At 38.1% G+C, this 26,566-nt stretch overlaps 1 protein-coding gene across 1 annotated transcript in view; it reads right to left on the reverse strand.

Moving 5' to 3' along the window:
* Positions 1-26,566, reverse strand: part of LMBR1 (limb development membrane protein 1) — a gene marked incomplete at both ends in the record, with an annotated part of 149,775 nt that overhangs the window by 76,414 nt on the left and 46,795 nt on the right. The window contains 3 exon segments of the mRNA XM_079711811.1: positions 21,321-21,323; positions 21,329-21,364; positions 23,957-24,060. Coding sequence (XP_079567937.1) covers positions 21,321-21,323; positions 21,329-21,364; positions 23,957-24,060 — 143 coding nt within the window.

Below are 26,566 nucleotides of genomic sequence, written 5' to 3' on the forward strand. Positions count from 1 at the left end.
TCTATGTCCTCATCGTGATCATCTCTCCTCCCTTGATCTTCCCAATCCCTCCAATCAGCCTTGTTTTCACTGGTCTAAACCCCATAGCGAAGGAGTATATTTTAATAATTCAGTATCAATAATATTCTAGCATTCCTGGCCCCTTTAACTTCCAGCAGAGCAGTTTAATTCCACCTGGAAGCTCACTCCAAATTCTCAGCATTGTTAAAGAAATTTACAAAATCATGAGAAACTTTTGCTACTACAGGCCTTCAATGTTACCCGGCAATCCTTATACTGATCTCTGGCTAATAATTCCCTCAAAGGTTTGTAAACGTGTTCCAGTCTCCTTGACCCTAATTTCATGGCCTACGTTCTTAACTACAGCTGACCTTACCTCTCCCTTAGTAAGACACAGCTGGGTGGCCTACACGTCCCCTCAGCTCCCTTCCCCTATCCCTTGATTTCTCTCTCCATTCCTATTTCTTTCATTCGGTAAAGGAAAATATCTCAGACCCCTTTTCTCCGATGGCACAGTCTTTGATGTTCATCTTTTCACAAGCTGTATCAGTGCTTCTCAAACATTAGCATGGAACAGATTTACCAAGGGGCTTGTCAATTCCGGAGTACTGGTACCAAGTGGCTCCTCAGTCAATTCTGATGAAGATGGTCTACCAGATAGACTCTCTTCCTCCCTGGATGATCTTGCCTCCTCACGTGGCCAACGACTCTCAAGTTTACACCTTTAGTCCAAATATTACCCCTGAGGCCAAGATCCATACATCCCAATGGCCACCTTGCCTTAGATATCTCACAGCTACCTTAAACTGAATTCTAAAATCAAATTCATCATCTTATCCCTTAGACCTGCTCCTCCTTCAGTGTCACATACCTCAATAAATGGCACCATTATCCACTTTGTTGTTTTGCCAGACACTCTGGAAACATCCTTGTCACCTCCTTTCCTGATGCACCCCACCTCTCCCCAGAACACATACACACACCCTGGACCCTGGTCCAGTCGAACACCAAGTCCTTTTGATTCTCCTACGTAACTATGACTCAAGTTCCTCCACCTCTCCTCCTACCGCCACAACGTCTATCTGGTGAACACCCCAGCCTCCTAGCTACTAGTCCTACATCCACACTCTTGTCTCTCCCTGACCTGGTGCCTACATCGCATGGAAATGTGATCTTCTCAAAATGCAAATCTGATCATGCCACTCTTAGTCATAACTTACTAACAGAGGTATAGGCCTGCACCTGGGAAACAGATGCATTAATACAACAACAAACAATGAAGATCAAATCTCATGTGGCACATATATACAATGGAATATTACTCAGCCATAAAAAGGAACAAAACTTGGTCATTTGCAGAGACGTGGATGGACCTAGAGACTGTCATACGGAGTGAAGTAAGTCAGAAAGAGAAAAACAAATATCGTATATTAATGCATATATGTGGAACCCAGAAAAATGGTAGATGACCTTATTTGCAAGAGACACAGATGGAGAGAACAAGCATATGGATACCAAGGGGGAAGGGGAGGGTGGGATGAACTGGGAGATGGGGACGGACATGTATACACCATTGATACCATGTATAAAACAGAGAACTAGTGAGACGCTACTGTAGAGCACAGGGAACTCCACTCAGTGCTCTGTGGTGACCTAAATGGGAAGGAAATCCAAAAAAGAGGGGATGTATGTATATGTATAGCTGGTTCACTTTGCTGTACAGCAGAAACTGACACAACATTGTAAAGCAACTGTACTCCAATAAAAATTAATTAAAAATTTAAAAAATTTAAAAAAAAAATCAAACCTCATTAGCACCACTCTCTAACTGGGAGTACACCTCTAACTGAGGTGCTGCATAAGTATATCCTTAAAGTTGGGCCTTACTCTTTTTTCTGCTGTTTAGATAGTGTGCAAACTAATTATAGATGAAAAAAGAACAAATTATTTATGATTAAATAGCATAGAACAGTGCTGTCCAACTGATATTTCTGTGATGATATAAATGCTCTATTCTGTGCTATCCATTAACATAGCTAATAACCATATGTGTTTATTGAGTACTTAGAATGTAGCTACTGTGACTGAAGAACTGGTTTTTAATTTTACTGAATTTTAGTTATTTTAAATTTATATAGCCACACATGGCTAATGGTTACCATATAGGTCACAGCAGACTACTAACACTCTGTTTCTATCAAAATCTAAGTACTCTCTGTACTCTCAAGTACTTTCTGGTCATTTTCCTAAATTTAACCTTGACATAAAATTCTTTGAACAGCCTGGTTAAAGTAACAGCCTCTTTTAACATGCTATAGCTCTAGATTAGCCTCTTTTAACATGCTATAGCTCTAGATTAGCCTCTTTTAACATGCTATAGATTAGTGTTTCAAGTAGCATTTATGTCAAAGAGAAGAAATCTATTACTAAGTTTAAGAATTACTCCATTCTATTTACATAGAAAAAATACATTCTCTCATTAAGAAAAATAGATAGCATTTAAAATGCAACCTAAGTATAAACCAGTCTAAAAGTGACAATGAAGTTAAATAGCCACATATTTATCCACATATACTTACAAACTAAGCCCCAAATAAATCTCTTATGTGATTAAAAAGTATATGTGAACAGTCTTTCTAAAAGGAAACAGCTATCAATATTATCATTCCAAGAGGTTGCTTTTTCTATTATAAATATGTAAATAATATCAAGGAAAAAATGTCTAAAATGTACACTCACATGTTTAAGCAGACAAATAAGAAACATTTAAACAAATAAACCTCTGTAGTCAAAGCATATGAACTCTTCAAAAATTTATTTCAAATTGATCAACATTTCTTTTGAAAGATAACAACTCATAAAAAGAAATCTGCTCATTTTCAGTTTTTAACCTAAATTTAAAGAAGACTAAATTAGGAATAACAGAAAAGGCTGCCACAGAGCAAGCCATCAAAATTATGGAATATGATTATACCTGTTTATGAAATATTGAAGATAACTGATGTAGTTAGAAATAACTGTTATACTGACTTAATCCACTAGGAGGCTAGGACAATTATGTTTTCCTTTTGTTATTTTTATTCCCTTTTTGTGATTAAATGGGACAAAATCAGCCCAACTTGAAATCAATTAAATATCATATTTATGAGCTTTAGCAAAACCAACAGAAAAAAATAAAAAATCTTTTCATTAAATGCAACGTGGCAGATTTTTTACCTTCAACAACTTTAGAATAGAGAGAAGAGAGGTGAAGGGATTATAAATAATCAGAAACTTCATTTGTTAATCTGGCATTGAATGGCTCGTATGAGTGCCAAAAATATACAAATTATCACTACCTTTCTTGAGATTAGTAAAATATTACAAAGCCTAAAGAGTATAGGCTTTGTGGCATGTAGTGTGTGAGCTTTTTGAACTTTTGTATGTGGTTCTGTCTGCAAAGTAATGAAAAGCATTGTGAGAGCTTTTATCACTACCATTAATCACCAGCAGGACAGCATATAAGCAAAAAAATATGCCTACTGCTCATTTTTCCATTAAGAGTCAGAATCAGGAGCTAGGAAGCCCCAAGGGGAAGGTCCCTATCAACTCCATTCTTGCATACACTGAGCTAAAAGATGTGCCAGATGTCAGAATAACTTACTGAAATACCCTGCAAACAACAAAGTAGCAAAACATTGTCAGAGTGGAAGAAGGTTCCCATTGTTCACCTAAAAAATTAAGAAAAGTCTCCTGAATATAAGATCACAGAACTATAAGAATTACTTATCATCAACAGTTGTACTTGTTCACACAATTCTGAATGCTTATACTATGCCATACAGTACTAGGATTTCATGAACTTCGTAATATATTTATGAATACTTGTCTTAACCCCTCCCCAAAACCATAAATCTAACTTACCTTAATGAAACTCCATCCCTTTTATTAAAATCATAGTGCAATAAACACTCAGTGTATTAGTAAAAAACATCAAAATAAAGTACTTTCTTTCTGTCAAGGAAACATCATCTTGTTTTTAAGAAAAGTAAGCTATATAATTAATTACATTAGTTTCATACCAGTATTGTTTTGGAAATTACAACTATCTCAATATTTTAACAGTTTAAATTAGATTAAATAAGCTAGTAAAGGCTAAACACCAAATTTTGGTGCTGGTCAATTACACATTAAATGCTCTGTACTGAACATCAATGAAGTGAAAATTACAATATATTTACAAAAGCTCTAACAATAAACTGATATGTTTCTATGGTGATGAACATTTAAACAAGATTTTGCATGGACATCTTGACCTCTTGGAAGGTATGTAAACACCACTTTATATACTATGTCTCCACCCATCAGGAAAGCCTGGGAAAAATTTCTACATTCACAGAACATTTAAAATAAATATCAAGCCATTGTTTCCATGTAACAAAAAGGGTCTCTTAGTAACATTAAGATAAGGTTTGCTCAGCATGACATCAAGACTGCACCAAACATACATGCAGTCATCCGGGGAAGATCGATAGAAGCACTAATAAAGAACAGAAAATAAAGGCAGGTATTAATTATTTTAAACCATGAAAAAACTACAAACAAGCATTCCTAGAGAGTGTCAACCATTTCCCCCTTTGCTCCCAAAGTAATCATTAAAAGTATAGACAAAAAGAGTTTTGGTCCCAAGTCAAAGAAAATAGCTTTACAGAAAGTGTTGTTAAGCTCTACAGTGAATTGTTTTTTAATATTAATATTTTCTGCAGTTTATTATATATATACACATATTTATTTAATATAGTCATACACAGTAGAAAAATTAAAACTATAAGATTCTCAGGTTATTAAAACTTGACAAAAAGAAAGTATTTTAGAATAAGTTAAAATAATAACACTAACATTGCTGTTCACTGAACTAAGATGTTCACTATATTTAAATTTATGGGCAGAAATTTCTCATGATATTAAACAAACAAAATCCTCCAGATTGCAAGTAAATGAATTAATACAGCAAGTTTCCAACATGTAAATGAAAGAACTGAATTGTAAAAAGACTGCAGGGACTTTATATCAAAATGTTTAAACATAATTCTAAATTTGGGAAAAAAACATTTCTCAGTACACTTCATCACATCAAAATAATTTAATGGTTAGCCAGTAAGGATCTTTTCTAATTCTAATTCTGTTTTAATAATTCTTTAGTTATAAACTTGATGGAAAAAAAGAAATGGGAACTATTTGCAAAGCTCCTACTACGTAGTTGCTTTATATATGCTCACTGAATATTCACAATAAAGGCAAATTAATTATAAATGAGAAAGTTCACATCCAAAAAAGTTAAATAATCTGTCTATGGTCACCCTGTTCCAGGCCTGCCAGAACTCTCTTTAAATTCACGTCTGTCAGCTTCTGGAGCCTGTGCTTTCTACCCTCCCCACAAGACAGAAATAAGACATGATAGACAAACTGATGTGGAAATAGGAGGTGGAGGGAGAATGCTTAAAACATACTTAAGGCAACCTACAATTTTAGCAAAGGAACTAAATCAAAATACACAAAAGCTTCTTTTACTAGAATATTAATTTTCAATTCCATAATAGCAAGCTCATGCTGAGCAAATGCTCAGTCCTTTAATATAACAGAACATTGTAGCCAATACCTTACTAGTCCTGTCATAAAACACCCAGGCACAAGTTCCAATACAGACACAACAAAAGAAAGATCATTAGGGTTATTATTTATTACATGACTATAGCAAAATATACAAGATACTAAAGTGTAGAATATTAATATAAAAGCAATTCCACATGATAATTTAGGTAATAGTGTCATATTGCTTTTGTGGCAAACAGTACATTTACACAAAAAGCACTAGGAATTCCAGAACACCACAGAAGAGCTATCCTTATGACAGTGAACAAAATAGGAAACATACACAAAAAGCTTAAGGCTGTCTGCCTGCTCTAAACCCAGACCAGTCCCTCCATAGCCGCGTTGGGCCCCTCTCTCTCATTTCCACAGCCCCTCCAGCTCTCAATAACAGCTACTTTGGGTGTGTAGGTGTGCATGCATGTGTGATTATTTTATAGTTTTCCATTGAATATCAACAAATTGGCATTTTGGTTTTTCACATCAGTTTGGTTAATATGAGCCCATCACCAAGAAATAAATCACCTTTTTTCCTTTCTATTTTTATTTTTTATTATTTTTTTTTTGCGGTACGCGGGCCTCTCACTGCTGTGGCCTCTCCCGTTGCGGAGCACAGGCTCCGGACGCGCAGGCTCAGCGGCCATGGCTCACGGGCCCAGCCGCTCCGCGGCATGTGGGATCCTCCCAGACCGGGGCACGAACCCATGTCCCCTGCATCGGCAGGCGGACTCTCAACCACTGCGCCACCAGGGAAGCCCTCCTTTCTATTTTTAAATGCTGAAAGTATAGACATGTCTCGTTTTCTTTCCCTTTGCACTTCTGCAATTTGCACTTTGCAGATAATTGCATTTTTTACAAATTGAAGGTTTGTGGCAACCCTGCGTCGAACAAGTCTATTGGTGCCACTTTTCCAACAGCATTTGCTCACTTTGTGTCTCTGTGTTACATTTTGGTAATTCTCACAATATTTCAAACCTTTTCATTTTTATTATATTTGTTATGGTGATCTGTGATCAGTGATCTTTGATGTTACTACTGTAATTGTTTTGGACATCATGAACTACACCAATACAAGATGGCAACAATCAATAAATATTGTGTGTGTTCTGTCTGCTCCACCAACCAGCCCTTCCCCCATCTCTCTCCCTCTCCTTGGACCTCCCTGTTACCTGAGACACAACAATGTTGAAATAAGGCCAAGTAATAACCCTGCAATGGCCTCCAAGCGTTCAAGTGAGGGAAGAGTCGCATGTCTCTCAGTTTAAATCAAAAGCTAGAAATGCTGAAGCTGAGAGAGGAAGGCGCATGGAAAGCTGACGGGCTGAAGGCTAGGCCTCTTGCTCCAAACAGCCAAGTCGTGAAGGCAGAGGAACGTTCTTGAAGGAGATGAAGGTGCTGCTCCAGTGAGCACACGAATGGTAAGGAAGCAACACAGCCTTATTGCTGTTGAGGAGAAAGTTTTAGTGGTCTGAATAGACGATCAAACCAGCCACGACACTGCCTGAAGCCAAAGCCCAGTGCAGGCAAGGCCCTGACTCTCTTCAAGTCTGTGAAGGCTGAGACAGGTGAGGAAGCTGCAGAAGAAAAGCTTGAAGCCAGCAGACGTTGGCTCATGAGGTTTAAGGAAAGAAGCCGCCTCCATAACATAGAAGTGCAAAGTGAAGCAGCAAGTGCTGATGTAGAGGCCGCAGCAAGTTATCCAGCAGATCTAGCTGAGATCATTAACGAAAGCGGCTACACGAAACAACAGATTTTCAATGTAGACAAAAGAGTCTTCTGTTGAAAGATGTCAACTAGGACTTCCACAGTAGAGAGAAGTCAATGCCGGGCTTCAAAGCTTCAAAGGACAGGCTGACTCTTTTTTTTTTTTTTTAACATCTTTATTGGAGTACAATTGCTTTACAATGGTGTGTTAGTTTCTGCTTTACAACAAAGTGAATCAGTTATACATATACATATATCCCCATATCCCCTCCCTCTTAGGTCTCCCTCCCACCCTCCCTATCCCACCCCTCTAGGTGGTCACAAAGCACCGAGCTGATCTCCCTGTGCTATGCGGCTGCTTCCCACTAGCTCTCTATTTTACATTTGGTAGTGTATATATATATGTCCATGCCACTCTCTCACTTCGTCCCAGCTTACCCTTCCCCCTCCCTGTATCCTCAAGTCTATTCTCTACGTCTGAGTATTTATTCCTGTCCTGCCCCTAGGTTCTTCAGAACTTTTTTTTTTTTTTAGATTCCATATATATGTGTTAGCATACGGTATTTTTCTTTCTGACTTACTTCACTCTGTATGACAGTCTCTAGATCCAACCACCTCACTACAAATAACTCAATTTCGTTTCTTTTTATGGCTGAGTAATATTCCATTGTATATATGTGCCACATCTTCTTTATCCATTCATCTGTCGATGGACACTTAGTTTGCTTCCATGTCCTGGCTACTGACAGACTGACTCTTGATAGGGGCTAATGCAGCTGGTGACTAAGTTAAAGCCAGGGCTCATTAACCATTCCAAAAATCCTAGGGTCCTTAAGAATTATGCTAAATCTACTCTGCCTATGCTCTGTAAAAGCAACAAAGCCTGGATGATAGCACATCTGTTTACAACATGGTTTACTGGATATTTTACACCCACTGCTGAGATCCACTGCTCAGAAAAAAAGATTCCTTTCAAAAACTACTGCTCACTGACAATGCACCTGGTCACCCAACAGCTCTGATGGAGATGTACAACGAGATTCATGTTGTTTTCATACCTGCCAACACGACAACCGTTCTGCCACCCATGAATCAAGGAGTAATTCTGACTTTCAAGTCATATTTAAGAAATACATTTCGTAAGGCTATAGCTGCCATAGTGATTCCTCTGATGATCTGGGCGAAGTCACTTGAAAACCCTTTGGAAAGGATTCACCATTCTAAATGCCATTAAGAACATTTATGATTCATGGGAAGAGGTCAAAATACCAACATTCACAGGAGTTTGGGAGAAGTTGATTCTAACCTTCATGGATGACTTTGAGGGGTTCAAGACTTCAGTGGAGGAAGTAACAGCAGATGTGGTGGAAACAGCAGGAGAACTAGAATTAGAAGTGGAGCCTGAGATGTGACTGAATTGCTGTAATCTCAGGATAAACTTTCATAGAAAAGCACTGCTTCTTATGGATGAGCAAAAGAAAATGGTTTCTTGAGATGAAATCTACTGCTGGTGAAGATGCTGTGAAGATTGTGGAAATGACAACAAAGGATTTAGAATATGACATAAACTTAGTTGATGAGGCAGCGGCAGGGTCTGCGAGGACTGAGTCCAATTCTGAAAGAAGTTCTACCATCGGTAAAACGCTACCAAACAGCACGGCACGCTGCAGAGAAATCATTCGTGCCAGGAAGAGTCAGTCGACGCGGCACACTTCACTGTCGTCTTATTCTAAGAGCCTGCCTCGGTCCCCCCGGCCTTCCACAGCAGCACCCTGATCAGCCAGCAGCCAACGTCGAGGCAGGACAAGACCCTCCCCCAGCAAAAAGATACCAACTAACTGAAGGCTCGGAGGATGGTTAGTATTTTTTTAGCAAAGAGGTATTTTTTTTAAACACCTTTATTGGAGTATAATTGCTTTACAATGGTGTGTTAGTTTCTGCTTTACAACAAAGTGAATCAGCTATACATATACATATATCCCCATATACCCTCCCTCTTGCATCTCCCTCCCACCCTCCCTATCCCACCCCTCTAGGTTGTCACAAAGCACCGAGTTGATCTCCCTGTGCTATGCGGCTGCTTCCCACTAGCTATCTATTTTACATTTGGCAGTGTGTATATGTCCATGTCACTCTCTCATTTCGTCCCAGCTTGCCCTTCCCCGTCTCCATGACCTCAAGTCCATTCTCTACGTCTGCATCTTTATTCCTATTAGCAAAGAGGTATTTTTTAATTAAGGTATGTACATTGTTTTTTAGACACAATGCTATTGCCCATTTAACAGACTACAATATAGCGTAATCACAACTTTTATATGTACTGGGAAGCCAAAAAATTCATGTGACTCACTTTATTGCAATATTCCCTCTACTGCAGTGGTCTGGAACCAAACCCACAATATCTCTGAGGTATGTCAGCCTGTACACTGTTTAGCTTTATATGTCTATTAAATACCTGTGGATAGACCACCTAACCTAAAGGAATGTCACCACAGCCACTGTGCACCCATGTAGCCCTCCCAACCACACACCTGCTTCACCAACCTGCCCAATGGTAACCACCAATTTGAACCACCGTGCTCATCACTTACTTTTTTTTATGATGGTGAAGTATATATAACATAAAACTTACCACTTTAACCATTTTTAAGTGTAGAGTTCTGTGGCATTAAGTCCATTCACACAGTCATGCAACCATCACCACCATCCATCTCTAGAGCTTTTTATATTCTCCAACTCAAACTCTGCACCCCATTAAACAGTAACTCCCCATCTAACCCCAGCCCCTGTACACCCACCGTCGACTTTCTGTCTCTATGAATTTGACTACACTAGGATGCTCATATAAGTGGAATCATACAGTATTTGTCTTATTGTGCCTGACTTTATTTCATTTAGCATGATGCTCTCAAGGTTCATCCATGTTGTAGCATGTGAGAATTTCCTTCCTTGTTAAGGCTAAATAATATTCTACTGTATGCACATACTACAATTTGTTTATCTATTAATCCACTGATGGATACTTGGGTTGTTTCCACCTTTGGCTATTGAAAATAATCCTGTCACAAAAATGGGTGTATAAATATCTGTGGAATCCTTCCTTTAATTCTTTTGTGTACACACCCAGAAGTGGAATATCTGGATCATGTGGTAATTATATTTTAAATTTTTTGAGCAACCACTATACTGTTTTCCACAGTGGTCCCACCATTTTATATTCTGACCAACAGTGTACAAGAGTTCCAATTTCTCAATATCCTCACCAATACTTGTCATTTTCTAGCAGCCATTCTAATGGGTGTGGAGAAGTATCTTCTTGTGGTTTTGATTTGCATTTCCCTAATGCCTAGTGACACTAGGGTCTTTTCATGTGCTTATTGGTCATTTGCATATCTTCTTCAAAGCAATGTCTATTCAAGTCCTTTGTTCCTTTTTTAATATTTGATAGAGTAAGTTCCATCACCATGTTCTTCAAAACTGCTTTGGCTATTCTTGGCTCTCTGCTCTCCCAAAGAACTTTACTATCTCCTTGTCGCATGCCATAAGATAACCCCTTAAAAATTTTATTAGAATTGCACCGACTGTAAAAAATAATTTGAGAACTGGTATTTTTATCATATAAAGAAATTCATAAACATAGAATATCTATCCAATTATCTAGGTCTTTTTAACATCTTTCAATAAGATTTTTTCTTTCCATATATTATTTCAATAAGGTTTTAAAAATCATTTGTTGGGTTTATTTCAACATACCTTAGTTGTCTTGCTATTATAAAAGGTATTTTTAATTAGATTTTGTTTGTTGCTGTTATTTATTGATTTTCCTATATTAATCCTATATCCAGCTTCCTTGCTAAATTTTCTTATTGGAATTATCATTTATCTTTAGATTCTATAGGATTTTTCAAAAGACAATATCATCTGTCAATCATGACTATTTTGTTTGTTCCTTTCAATTTTTCCTTTTCTTTTCTAACTGTACTGGTAAAAAACTCTACTATAGTGTTGTCTATTGTTAGAAATAAAAGTGCTCAAGATGGCATCCCAATTTTAAAGTAAATACTTTTAACATTTTACTGCTAAGAACAATGTCAGTTGCAGTCTTAGAGTAGATATCCATTATCAGGTTAAGCAAGTTCCCTTTAGTTCTTAGTTTGCTTTTTAATCATGAATGGTTACTGATTTCATGGATGTGTTCTGTGTCTCTTCTGAGGTGTTCACTTGATTCTTTTATCTCATTTACTCTGCTAATATGAATTACAGTCATAGATTTTCTAGTGTTAAACCAACCTTGACAGCTGAAATAAATTTTTTTGGATGATGATCTTTTGTTTTGGACTCAGCTTAATATTTTCTGATTCACAAGTATTCATGAAAAGGAATGGCATATAATGTTCCTTTCTCATATTAATCCTGTCTGCTTTCAGCATCAAGATTCCACTGGTTCCATAAAATACAACTGTGAGAGTTCCATCTTCAAATCTCCAGACAAATTTGTTGAAACTGTAGTTATCTATTCTTTAATGTCTGGTAGAAATATCCTGGAAACTGTCTAGACTTGATTTTTATCAGAATGACTCAATAGAACTTTCATTTCTGGCAATATTGAGGACGAGATATCCTTAATTCCCTCTGCCAAGAAAAGTCTAAAATGCTAGATCAAATATTTTCAAATCTCTCTGAAATCTTTTCTTTGTCTATTAACTCTGAGTAGTGCATCGAATTTGGTCCCTCTCACAATGTTGACTTTTCCCAGATGTCTGGTCATCTCCTGAGTCCCTCATCTTTACATACACAACAGTTTTTGTCCTGCTTCTTTCTTTAATCATCTCCTGCCTCTGGTGACAGTGAATCTAGAGAAGCAGGCTCCAGTTCTGGGTGAGGTGTCTCGGTAGCTTGTGCCCTGGTGGGCCCTTGTAAGTTTACCGACTCTCAACTTCCAGGACCCATGTGCTCTGCTTTAGCCCACAGCAAGTGTTACTGCTGCTTGCTGATGGCAGCTCCTCTCTGAGCACTCTGGTCCTTTCTGTTCCTCACATCCTTTAGCACATGATTTTAATTTCTGATAAAACCAGGTCAAAGGAGAATTTGAAGAACACATATATGTAGATAACCAGAAATATTAAAATCAATTTGCTAATAGATGCAAAATGGGATAACACCCTGTGGGACAATAAAATGGAATGTCTGGAGCCATCTTTTGCATAGGGAAGAAATCAATTACATCTCTATCAGAAAAATTACTTTGCATTGCTCTCAGTTTCCTACAAGTTAACTCTAACCCTAAGGAGGTGTAATATAGCCAAGTCAACAGAAAATCAGCCAAAGGTGCACACCCCTATAGGACCAGAAAATCCCCAGCATCCACTAGACAATGGCTAGAACTCCAATGACAGAACACCCAGGATCTTCTTTGCCCATTTCCAAGTCTTGGACAATTTTTTATAGCACTAGAAAATTTATGTACACAAAATAAATTATTAAAGTCAGAAGGACATAAAATATATATATACACTAATTATAATTACACAATGATCCAAGTACAAATGTTGACAGGTAATTTGGAATGATATAAAATATAATGTAGGGTTAATTGGCTTTCCCTAAACTTGTTTAAATTATAATTAAAATATTAATGAAAAACCGATAGAAGTCAAGATACACAGGAGAATCAGCCAAAATCATCAACCTCGTGAGTATGCTTCATGCAAGCCAAATAAGACACAGAGAAATTAAAGATCCTGGAATACACAGACACATTTAGGAAGGGCTTGTACGTTTGTAGAAATCATCTTGGAATCCTGAGAAGGAATTTCTGAACACTATATTGGAAAAGATCGTCTTTAAACAACCTTAAGGCCATGAGAGGCCAAAACAGCTACAAAGCTAAAGAGGAGAGGCCAAAAGAAAAGACTGCGCCCCACACTTGTCAATGAAATCAGAGCCAATTCAAGCAGAGACCACAAAGCCTCCCAGGTCTGGAAAAAAGAACAAAGAATGCCCCCAAATTAACAAATAACTGAATTCCAGACAAAGGGCCAGTAAAGCTAACAGGTGGAGAGATAGAGGAATCAGGTACATCAGTTCAAGATGACAGATTAATAATCACATACATTTTTTACCACAGAAAACAGGAAAAATATATAATAAATACATAATCAATCAATCAATTGCACTGTCCCTAGCAGCTGCAACAGTACCTAGAATACAATAAGTAGTCAATAGGAATTAACTGAATGAATTAATTATGGTAGAAGACAAGAGTTCCATCAGCAGAGTAGCAATGTTGAGAAATCCCTAAATGATAGAAAGTACTTGGGATCAAATCTATGGAGAAATGTCCAGGGGAAATTATAGACTAAAAAAAAATTAAAAGAAAATAAGAAAAGTAAGAAAAGAGCAGTGATTCCAGGCACTACAAGCTGTAAAAAGTCCAGAAAGATGTGTAATTATACATAAGAATTTTTTAATATTAAAAAATAATAGGTGGGCTTCCCTGGTGGCGCAGTGGTTGAGAGTCCGCCTGCCGATGCAGGGGACGCGGGTTCGTGCCCCGATGCGGGAGGATCCCACATACCGCGGAGCGGCTGGGCCCGTGAGCCATGGCCGCTGAGCCTGCGCGTCCGGAGCCTGTGCTCCGCAACGGGAGAGGCCACAACAGTGAGAGGCCCAATTAGCTAAAAAAAAAAAAAAAAAAAAAAATAATAGGTAATACTACTGTATACATTTCTTTAGAATAACTGAATAACAGAGAAAAGTTTACTTAGATTCACTCTTTTTAATCACTTCACAAAATTAACTATAGATAGATTAAAATATTAGATCTTCGTAAAAACTCACAGAAAAAGTAGCTAGAATAGAATAGACTACATTATCATCCTTGGCTCTGAAGGCATAAAAACACTTTCAGAACTAAACCAGTATCAAATTACTAAGAAAGAGTGTTAGATTAAAATGGAAAAAAGCTTGGATAAAATGTAATCAGGTCTTGTTTAGGCCTGCTTATATGTTTGTTGTCAAGTCCTGAGTTTTCTCACACAATTAAGTTAAAGACAATTAAATAGCCTATTTCATAAATAGGACCAGCTCAAAAATTTATACGTATGATGAATCTTAATTACATTAAATCAACTTTCTAAAACCAACATTAATTATATGTTTATTGAAACCACTTAAAATTAAAATTTATTTAATTATACGTTATGTTAAAATGATATTATACATCAGGTTGAAATGATAAAATGATACATAATACTCTGAAAAACCCTTTATGCTAGTTTCTTGGTTTGGGGTCTCCCAACAATGCAGGTAGTAATATGGAACCCCAGCTCCTGTGAGGTAGAGGCCTGTGGACTAACTCTCAGGGGAGACTTCTGCCCAGAGCTAAGGCTGACAGATGCTCCCCATCGCTGCGTGTGGGGGGGGGGGGGGCGTGTAACAAGTTTGCCCTTTGGCTGAGGGCTTTCAGTGGAGCTTCAGTTCCAACTCCTAGCCTGAATGCATCCATGGTCCTGTACCACCTTGTAACTACCTCCCTGCCCTAACTAGGGCATCACTTACTCAGTTACCATTTAAGTTTTGTTGTGCCTGTTCGGTCTTGGTCCTTGGAGATTTTATGGAGGTGAGTTACAGATATAGCATTATATAGAAAACAGTGCTAGAAGGCAGTGTGGAGGTTACTTTGTGTGGGAATGAAACTGGAAGCAGAAAACACAGATGGACAGTGGTTTAAATAATCCAAGTAAGAAATGATGAAGCCTGAACTAAGGTAATAACAGAAAGAGAAATCTTATTCAGAATACTTAAAGTATATTTGTCATACAATGCCATAAGCTCTTATCACAACATAAGGTACTTCATTAAATATCTTTTAAAAAAATCAGAAATATCATTTAATTCTAGGCATTTAAGAAGGAAGCACCTAGAGGGGTGGGATAGGGAGGGTGGGAGGGAGACGCAAGAGGGAGGAGATATGGGGATATATGTATATGTATAGCTGATTCACTTTGTTATAACACAGAAACTAACACACCATTGTAAAGCAATTATACTCCAATAAAGATGTTAAAAAAAAGAAGGAAGCAAAAAATCATTGAGATCAGATAAGTTTTTCTGATATTTCAAAAAGGATTTTAAAAAAATTTTAAGCCCTTCACAAGTCTGTTTAAAAACAGACTGCTTATAAAACTTAATACTCATTAATTAATGTGTAAAGAGAAACATTAATATCAAGTAATCCCAAATAAAATATGAAAGTATAAAAGTATTTAAATCCAGGGCTTCCCTGGTGGCACAGTGGTTGGGAGTCCGCCTGCCAATGCAGGGGACATGGGTTTGTGCCCCCGTCCGGGAGGATCCCATATGCCGCGGAGTGGCTGGGCCCGTGAGCCATGGCCACTGAGCCTGCGCGTCCGGAGCCTGTGCTCCGCAACGGGAGAGGCCACAACAGTGAGAGGCCTGCGTACCGCAAAAAAAAAAAAAAAAAATTTCTTCTTTGTGTTCCAAGAAAGTTAATAGGAAACGTTTCCTTTAAATTGACCATTTCACTATATTTAATTCTTTTTCTACTGTTCAGGTGTCCTTATTTTTTGTTTTTGCCTGCTCACCTTATTTTTAATAAAAGAACATACATTTTATGTATTTTTTAACAGTTCAATTGATTTAAAAGTCAATCACTCTAGAACAGTAAGAAGTTGTCTGTCTAGATGAGAATTTCCTTTCCTTAACAGAAAGTGTGCAAACCAATAAATTTTTAAGTAGTATAACTATTAATGACTTAAGTTTAAAGAAAAGTACATAATATACTGCAACCTAAAATATTACCTAATGTCAAAACTATCAAACAATCCTATTGCCTTTGATGTGTCTAAATACACAACTTTTATTTATGGTACAAATGGGCCAAATAAATGTGTTGTAAAGTAATATATCAAGTTCCAGCTATATATTGGCATACATTTCATAGAGATCAGAAGGTTAACACTGTGACATGCTGAATAAATGATTTTACAGACAAATAAATATGAGTTTAAATGCCAAATAAATAGAAGACTTTAACAATTCAAATTCTAGCCTCTTGGGTGAGCTCTTGTCCTACAGGTCTGTGGGTATGTATCATAATTGTGTAAGAAGCTCTCTAGTCAGCATTAAATCTGACATTTAATTTTACTTTCAAATAAAGTTCATTCCAACCAAGGGTAGGTAGTTTTCAACTCCCCCAAAAAAAGTTTTAGAAAGGAGACTCTAATTGATAACAATGGCTATTCCTATGAAATTGTTTTATGAATATTCAAGTATTAGAGCCAGTTTAATTAAAAGTATAATTACTTTAAAATGTGAACCTGGTGATTTTATATTTCCTCCCTACCAAAACTTCTCATTTAACAAATTATGAGACATTAGTTGGTAACTTAATCATCATATAAAATAAAATTTGAAATTCAGCTACCTATTAAATACCTTCTTTTTACGACCTATACTGTTACAAGATAAAACCATTTATATTTCAAATGGTAAATAAACAAAGCTATGTTGACGCCACTCTAATTTCTTACATCGTTTTGCTACCACATATAAAGTTATACCACACAAATCTTCCTGATTTCATTATCAACTTGCTCACAGTTGGTACATTTAAGTCCTTAATAATAACTGCCACTTCTACTGTGTCTTGGTGCTTTACAAACAGATTTGGTGAAGTAACCCGAGGACGAGGTAAGGACTGCAGCCCATTTTCCAGATGGAGACACTAAGAACCATGCCTGGACTTCCAGGTCGGTAAAAGAAGAGTCAGGATTTAAGTCTAGGTCTTCTGAAAGCCAGAGCTTATAGTTTTGCCACTATACAAAACACTTTACGCAAATAAAGAGACAATCTAGCCTTACAGTAGAAATCTCTCCTTCTTTGATAGATGGAGAGAGAGTATCATACCATCACCAAGTATGCAGGAACCGAGCAATGTGCTATTTACCAATAACTGACACTGTTACTGAAGTTATAATTTAGTCGCCTCCAACATGCAGCTGTACTGAGAAGAGTGACAAAATTAACGTCATTTCATTAACTAAATGATTTTTAACTCAAAATCCTTATGAACTCAAATAATTTTTAAATGAAATAAATGTACCCGTCTCTTCAAAATAATACTTTTCTGTGTCTTTCTCTGACATCCTATATGTCAAGCTTCAATGTCTGAAGTGCTCAGTTTACATATTATAACCACGCCTTTTACAGTAGAGTCACAATTCCAACAGGAACCTTGCATGTAACAACACTACCAGAATCAAATGTTTTGAAAATAATCATTCTTATCTATATTGTTCCTATGGAAAAAATTAGTCCTCACAATTGGAAGAGGGTACAGGAATTCTGTTAATAAATTACTGATTTTTTTTCCTTGAAGGTGTTGGAAAATCAAATTAACACATAACAATAGTTAGTGAGATATGACTTCATTTTCTGTAATAAACACCAAGATCAAAACGAGACCCAAGGTAAATTTCCTTGAAAGGTTCCCAGCAGGAGTTTCCCTTTTTGTATGTGATTTCCTCTCACCCACAAAAACCATGCAAATATGCGCATGTGCCACTAACATTAAGCAGCACTTCCTTAATCACTCATTTCCAACAATTTATGGATGATCAGTGGCAAAAACAAGCAAAAATAATGAAAGAATGCAATGAAAGCTCACTGAGACCGAGCTGGACTTCCTACTCATTTCTGTGTCTCTTTAAGATGGAGGCCTGATACAAATTAGCCACTGGGGGGAAAAAGTCATCTGGTCATAAAATACAGTACAAGGTCACTTTTATGTAAGTTTGCCAAAAGGGACATAAACCAGGACAATTTCAAACTGTGACACAGGATAGAAACATATTAGAACGATGTCTGTTCCCCCTCCATTGTGCTGTCACGGTGCTCAGCTTTATAGGCCTTCCAAGTACCGCACCCAGCTCTTGGCTTCCACCTGGCCAGTCTAATTAATTAAGAAAGGAAGTCACCTCAGATTTTGTACTTTTTGCTTTTATTATCAAGCACTTCGTTTGAAGTTCTAGGAGTTAACCTCTTAATCCTACAGACCGTGTGCTATGTTCTGGACATCTGGGGGTGTCTGGATGGCTTAGGTAATTGGTCAGGATGTTGCTGTCACTTATGTTAAATGTTATACCATGACTTCAAACCAAAGATAGGCATTAATGTGAGGCACAATATAAAGTTGCTCCCAGAAACATCTTTGGTTCATGAAATAATCTGTCATTGAAGGGTTTTTTTTTTTACTTTCATTAAGTTGCTGAATCTTTTCCTCATGACATTTTTTTCCTTATGACATTTTAATTCAAAGTAAGATGTTAAGATACAATATGAAACAAACACATTCCTAACTCCCATTTAAACCCTAGCCAGAGGTTAGACCGGTTCATTACGCAATCGAAAAACACCTTCTGGCATCACCCCAAATAATCTAGAGGTCCCTCTGAGGCAGAGTGGGGAGAGAGACTCACACAGTGGACCTGAGTGTAACAGAACAGGAGCGCTGTCAGTCCCAAGACTCTCATACTTTGGTGTATGACTAAGCAACCGAGATAAAAACTGTGGAGAAAACATGTCTACCACAAAACAAAAACAAAACCCACCAGACGCAACCTCTTCACCAGAGTTGAAACATAAGATGTAAACTTGGGGTCAGCTTCAAACACACAGGAATGTATGTAATGCTTGCTACAATATATACGCGTGACAGCCTATAATATAAATAATCTAGATTAAATAAAAATTTAACTGCTAACAGAATTCCAAGATAAAAGGTACCTTCTTACAAAAAAAGAAAAAAGAAAGAAAGAAAAAGAAAAAACCTTGCTTTATCAAGACCACTTACATTCTCCTACCCTTGAGAACTGTAAAGAATGGGAATAGCTAGGAGATGGTCCCAATAAAAAAGAAACATACGCCATGGTAAGGAGAGAGAAGAAAGGCGATTCAAGGCCCTTAAAAGGACATGGTCAACCCCCCAGGCCTAAAATGTCCTGTTTGAATTAACATAGTGGTTTAATTAAAAACTAAGTAGAGAATTCTGCTTAATTTGATTTTCAATTCAAGCTCTGCATCCGCCATGGCCAGTGGCCAATTTCCGCATCTCGGCACAATATGCAAGGGGCTGCTTTAAAATCGATTGCCCAGGGGAATCAATGGGAGTTTGGTGGGACCATATGCCATTTAGGGGCTCCACCAGATTTCAACATAGTAAAACAACACCAGGAAGTGGCCAAAGGAAAAGAAAGGAAATTTAACTTAACCATATTACAAGTTTGTCCTTACTCAAATTATTGTGCTGAAATCCACCAATTAGAAGTGTTTTCTAAGCTCTCCTCAATGTTGCCTTGGAAGTAGATATGTCAAATGTAACCAATGAGCAAAGGGTTTTAAAGGGATACACACAAATATATACATGCTTGCCAGCCAGCTGTGTCAAAAATGTCAGCGACCAACCCCCTTCCATCAGAGCTGCAGAGTTCCTGACTGCGATACAACCTATAGCTCTGTGGAAAGCGCTACAGATCTCACCAAACACTGTTCAGAACCTGTGCAAGTAAATACTAGATGATCTTATATAACAGAAAGGCATAATACTGCAAGGCTCAAACATATACCTAACACATTTAGACTTAAATATACAATGCTAATAATAACCCTTGCAAATTCCATGTAACTGAAAAAGGTGAATATTGTAAAATAACATGCCATGATTACCCTGATTTTAAAGCTCTCTAAACATTTCTAATAGGGTCTACATGCACCTCCTCTTTCTCTTTTTTTTAATTTTATTGAAGAATACTTGATTTACAATGTTGTATTCATTTCTGCTGTACAGCAAAGTGACTCAGTTATACATACATATTCTTTTTCATATTCTTTTCCATCATGGTTTATCCCAGGATATTGAATATAGTTCCCTGTAGATACACCTTCTCTTTAGGCAGTTTTGATTCTGCTTCCGTACATGCCATTTCAAAATGGGAAAAATAATTTGGAATCTTAAAACCGCCTAAGATAATAATACATGAATAATTAAGAGCTGACTATTTAGCTGCTTTCTAATGATCTATCCATATAACACTGATGTTTCCTAGAATACTTATCAGTCAAATGCATGAAGCTCTAGGATAGTGACAATAATACCTAACATTTACTGAGCTAAATCCTGGGCTAAATGCTTTACATGAATAATCACCTCTCATTTAACCCTCCAAATGAAACAGTACGGTAACTATCATTACTATACCCATTTTACAGAAAGAAAACCTGAGGTTTAGATGATGTAACTAGCCCAGGCAGTCTGACACTAAAGACAAATTTTCTCACCTTAGTACCTGCAGTCTCTCTTCCATTGGCCCCTCCCTCAGCATACTAATAGGAGAATTATTCTACCTCTTCTCCTCCAAGCCACAACCTCATCTCCCTCCTTCCTTTAACAGCATTAAAGACAAAACACTTTAATTTGGTTTCTGCAACTCCCATTCATCCCCAAGCTACCAGATTCTAAGAAACGGTAACCATCCTGAGCTCTGCCTTCTCCCCCTCTTTTTAAATCCTTCACTGTGGGGGCTTCCCTGGCGGTCCAGTGGTTAAGACTCCGCACTCCCAATGCAGGGGGCCCGGGTTCGATCCCTGGTCGGGGAACTAGATTCCACATGCCACAACTAAGACCCGGCAGAGCCAAATAAATAAATATATTTTTTAAAAATCCTTCGCCGTGTTTGGGAATTAACTGGATTGGTCACGTCGACTGCACCCTACAATCACACAACACATCAGTCCCCTCTGAGACCATGAAATGTAGCTGGTGACCTTGAGGAATTCTGAGGAGGCTGGCATAGTCAGAGATGTGCTTAGAAAAGGCATTCTTCTAATCATGTATAAAGAGACTATAAGTAAACAGTTTAGAGGAAAGAACTGCTGTACAATTGTAGGTGCAAAATATTTTTACTTACCTTCTATACCCCTCCTCAAGCTGATTCTCCCCTTTGACCTTAGTCTACAAGGGGGAACAGGAGAACAGTAAATCACTGGGTTCTTGTGTCTGTTGTTTTTAATTCTAGGAATGGTGCTAACTCTGCTCCAACAGATTCAGCCAAGTCCCTTTTCTAGTTGGTTAGTTCACAGGAAGGGAGGGAAATAATTTGGAGACAAAGGGGTGTGTCCATGTTGCACACTGCTTTTTAAAATAATGTATTTAACTAGTGACTAGATTTTTATGAAAAGCATAAACTAGGTAGCACACCTTTAATACCACACATGAAAATATATTTAACACTGAGCTTCACCCGTTGCTTTTGCACTTGATACGATTACACATGAGACAGAGCTAGGGAGAGGGGAGCTCTGTGCACGTCTAAAGCAAACACCAACGTGGCAAGTTCAGTGACACATGTGGAAACGCTCTGTCTAACAGAACCAGGTGCATGACTGATTAAGTATGGTGACACCTCTACCAAACAGGGTCTCGCATTGTATGGTGCACGTACTCCTTTCCCTAGTGACATATGTTGAAATTCGGACGCGTATTTATCTCTAAATATGCTTAAATAAAACAGTAGATGCAAAAATTCTTTTCAAAAATCCTCTGCCAACTCCCTGTTTTCTACAGCATAAAACCCAAACAATGTGGCAGAGGACTCAGGCCTCCAGGATCTGATCCTGACAAGGGGTCTCTCACCATTCTCCATTCTACAGCTAAGCATCAGCCAGCCACTCCCTCAATTCAGGCAGAATCCAGGCCTTTGCTCAAGCCTCGAAGGCTCACCTGCAAGTCTCAGCTCAAGTGCAGGCTAACCCCTCCCTGAAGCTTCCCCAATTCTCCAGGCAAATCAAGACCTCCCCTCACAGCCGCTCGTTGTATAAAAGTTCATCCACCACATGCTACTTGTTTTCATCTCTGAGGTCATCCTCTCTTAATCCCTTGAAGGCAAGAACCCTGTCTTTTCACTTCTGTACCCAGCAAGCTCCTTTAACAGCACAGTAATTACCACTTAGTAAGTGCCTAGTAAAACTCTGTCAAATGTATGACTATCCATCAAAAGCCTCCAAAATTCCACAGAAATTGCTTTCTCAAGCATCTCTGATGACCTTGTTTCTTCTCCATGCTCTTCCTTTTCGACCCCACTCTGATGTCATGTTTTACATTCCACTCTCCTGAGCTCTGTCTGGGCTTCCAGGCCACACCCTCCTTGTTCTCCTACTATCTGACGTCCCCACGCAAAGCCCTGCCTTGCCCCTTCCTCTGCCCGCGCGCTGTGGTCCTCTCCTCCCTCCTCGTCGGTGCCTGGCCTGTCACCTACCTGGCTGGCTGTTAACTGTGCTCTCCACAGTGCCGACCGGTGAAGAACGTGCACACTCCGGGGAGGTTAGAAGCAAGCCCTGGGTTTTAGTCCTAGTTTTGCAATGGTACATATGTGGTTCTTAGACAATTTAATAACATTATCTTTGGATCTCAGTTTCCTCCTTATAAAAGGAGGGTTTGAACTAAATCCCTTTCAGCAGCAAAACTTCCTATCATTTTTCAAGAAATTATCAACAAAGAGTTTTTTAAACTGAAACTATTCAAGTCTTTCCCATTACGTGGATGACTTAAATAATTTACATACGTCATTATAAAAAACAAACCTAATATATAAAAGCCAGTTTTCTCAATGTAGGTGTGACCGCCATACCGAACCATCCAATCTGATCTCAGTACATTCACTAAATATGAAACCAACCATCTATCACAATATGAATATGAATAACCATAACTAAAAATTAGAAAGGTGCAATGTGTCTATAAACTGTAACACTAGAACTCATTTTGTCAAGTTTAAAAGTCACCCCAAAAGTACTAACTACTGAAATCTTCGCCTTATATTCCAAGCTTTTATAGCAAACAGCTCCACAAGCTATAAACGGAAATGCTGTTCCCTTCACTTTAAAACGCTCTATTCGGGCTTCCCTGGTGGCGCAGTGGTTGAGAGTCTGCCTGCCGATGCAGGGGACACGGGTTCGTGCCCCGGTCCGGGAGGATCCCACATGCCGCGGAGCAGCTGGGCCCGTGAGCCATGGCCGCTGAGCCTGCGCGTCCGGAGCCTGTGCTCCGCAACGGGAGAGGCCACAACAGTGAGAGGCCCGCGTACCGCAAAAAAAAAACAACAAAAAAAACGCTCTATTCAAGGACAGAGGGAGTTACTGCCATTGACAAGGTCTGGATTTGCAGACTGTCCTGTTCTGCCCACTTCTCACGCTCCCACATTCACCTAATATCAGTAAGTCAGGGGATCCTGGGAATAAGAACGGAATAATAGCTGTTGTATCAGGTTTATTCACTCTACAAAAGAACACTCCACCAACTTTGCACATAGTATAAAATCATTCAAAGGTCAAAAGATGACTTCCTCCCTGTAGACATGTAAAATAATTCAATATGTAACATTGTTACCACTATTGTAAAAACATTATTAATATTAATAAGACATTATTAATTAAACTTCTTACATTCCAGTAAAATGGTTGTTTAAGCCTACTTTTTTCTAGTTCAACATGAATGATATTTATTTCTTCATTTAAGAAATTTAATTCTAAAACATGATTTACTTACCCTTTTCAGGCCAGCAAAACCTTCTGATTCCAGAAAGAAAAAGGCAAAGGGCATCAACACAAATAAACAAAGATTGGAAAAGAGAGAAGCAAGGTTCCACAAACCTGTGAGAAACATAACAATACAAGAAAGACGAGTTTAGATACTGAGAATCTTGTCAAAGACAATTACTGTACTAAATTGTAATATCAGTCAAAGCTCTGTACTTTCTAATAGTAAAAATAAACATAAACTTGAATAGAGAGGCCTAACAAATTACCTAAACTTAGAAATCAGAAAAATAATTACATATTTCTATAAAATTTTTATAACTTTGTAACTTGTACCTATTGGGAAAGGCCAATACAGAAACTAATAATTTTTCCTCATGCTCTAAAATAAATTCACTAAACATATGACATATGCAGAAATCCAAAGACACAGCCTCTTCAGACATATTGGCACCTGAATATTTAAATTAGAGCCAGTAGCATTTATCGAGCACTTAATAAATGCCAGATACTCTACTAAACATTTTACATGAATCATCTTGCTTAATTTAAGGCTCATAAAAACCCGAAATGTAATAATTAGCATTTATTGAGCCCTTATGTGCCAAGCACTATTCTAAGTGATTTACAGGTATTATACAAACTCATTTACTCTTCACAGCAATCCCCCAAAATGACAGAGACTGCTTATATAAAACCTGCCACGGCTGCAGAGCCTGCAAGTAGCTGCATTAATTCCTGGGATTTTTAAAAACCAATACATCGTAGAAGTTTTAGTAAGCAACTCCAAGTGGTAAAGAAAATGTAAGAGGGGCAAGCAAGCTCACATCACCTTTTCCCTTTCTGGCACATTCTGCACTCATAAAATCACAATAAAAAGCAACTTAGATGATAATAAAACTAGATTTTTAAAAATACAGAACTTCAGGTATGTCACTGGGATAATATTTGGACCAACATCTCACTTTTTATAGGTAAAACACTCAACTTTAAAACTGACGGCTACAATCTTCATTAAAATTTATAAAATCAAGAATCAAAGATAAAAATTATGCTAAATATAAATTCAATGTACTACATACAATTATGATCCAATGCTTCTGAAAACAGGCAACTCATGTTCTTTCGACACCCTTATTTACAAGGTACTGTTCCATGCACTGGAGTGTAGTAACAACAGAACACAAACCTCTGCCCTCACAGAGCTTCCTTTCCAGACACATGGAGACTACACACTGAGCTCTCAGGGAACCAAGGAAACTAGTTCTCAACTGCCTTGGTTACAAATTAACATATGTTTCATAACTACCCTAAATCCTTTTTGGAACAGCATGGAATACAAACAAAAAGAATGAATGCAGCACTTATACAGGTTACCTAGAGAGATGTACTTCCTTTAGTAAATAAGGTGATGTAATTAAAAATCAATTTACAGTTTCTTATTCAAAAATCTAGGTATTTAAATTGAATGAATTTTACGATATATATTTATCTCAGCAGGAAATAAAATGTTTTACAAAATATTTTCAAAAACAATGTTTCACATCTCTCAGATGTGAAATTTGTACTTTTAAAAATAAAAAATGGGGCCTCCCGGGTGGTGCAGTGGTTGAGAGTCTGCCTGCCGATGCAGGGGACACGGGTTCGTGCCCCGGTCTGGGAAGATCCCACATGCCGCAGAGCGGCTAGGCCCGTGAGCCATGGCCGTTGAGCCTGTGCGTCCGGAGCCTGTGCTCCGTGACAGGAGAGGCCACAACAGTGAGAGGCCTGCGTACCGCAAAAAAAAATAAAAAATAAAAATAAAAAATGTTCTAAAATACTTTTCCACTTTTCAGTCTCTTAAAAAAAAGATGCTAGGGCTTCCCTGGTGGCGAAGTGGTTGAGAGTCCGCCTGCCGATGCAGGGGACGCGGGTTCGTGCCCCGGTCCGGGAGGATCCCACGTGCCGCGGGGCGGCTGGGCCCGTGAGCCATGGCCTCTGAGCCTGCGCGTCCGGAGCCTGTGCTCCGCAACAGGAGAGGCCACAGCAGTGAGAGGCCCGCGTACCGCAAAAAAAAAAAAAAAAAAAAAAAAAAATGCTAAACATCTTAACCCTTTTCTTCATTCAAAGGGGTTATAATTACAGCCAATTGTTGTATCCTTGGAAGAACACACCGGATGGTGGCCAAATGCACACACGGGACTTTCACACAGACCTGGGTTCGAGCCCCGTCTGCACTTCCATGTGACAACACTTCTAAGCCCCAGTTTCTTCATCTATACAATGAGGCTGAGGATCATGTCTGTAGGTGGTGCTGAGAATTCAGTGAAAAATACATGAACAACCATCATCACGCCTGTCACAAAATAAGCACTTAATGACTTTTTGCTTTTAATAACAGTAACATCTCCAGAGGCTACCAACACACAGTGCTAATTAGCCCCTGTACCAAAGTACCATACTTTCTGAGAACCCATGTTCACTTTGCAGAAAATCACGACATATATAAATAGTAAAAATATTAGTTTCTAAAAAATTTGTTGAGTTACAATTGACATAAACTACACACAAATTGTACAATTTCATAAAATGTGGCAGTTATGTCACCATAAGCAAGATAATATATCCATCACCCCCAAGT

Source organism: Hyperoodon ampullatus, assembly GCF_949752795.1.
Source record: "Hyperoodon ampullatus genome assembly, chromosome: 9".
NCBI classification, from domain to species: Eukaryota; Metazoa; Chordata; class Mammalia; order Artiodactyla; family Ziphiidae; genus Hyperoodon; species Hyperoodon ampullatus.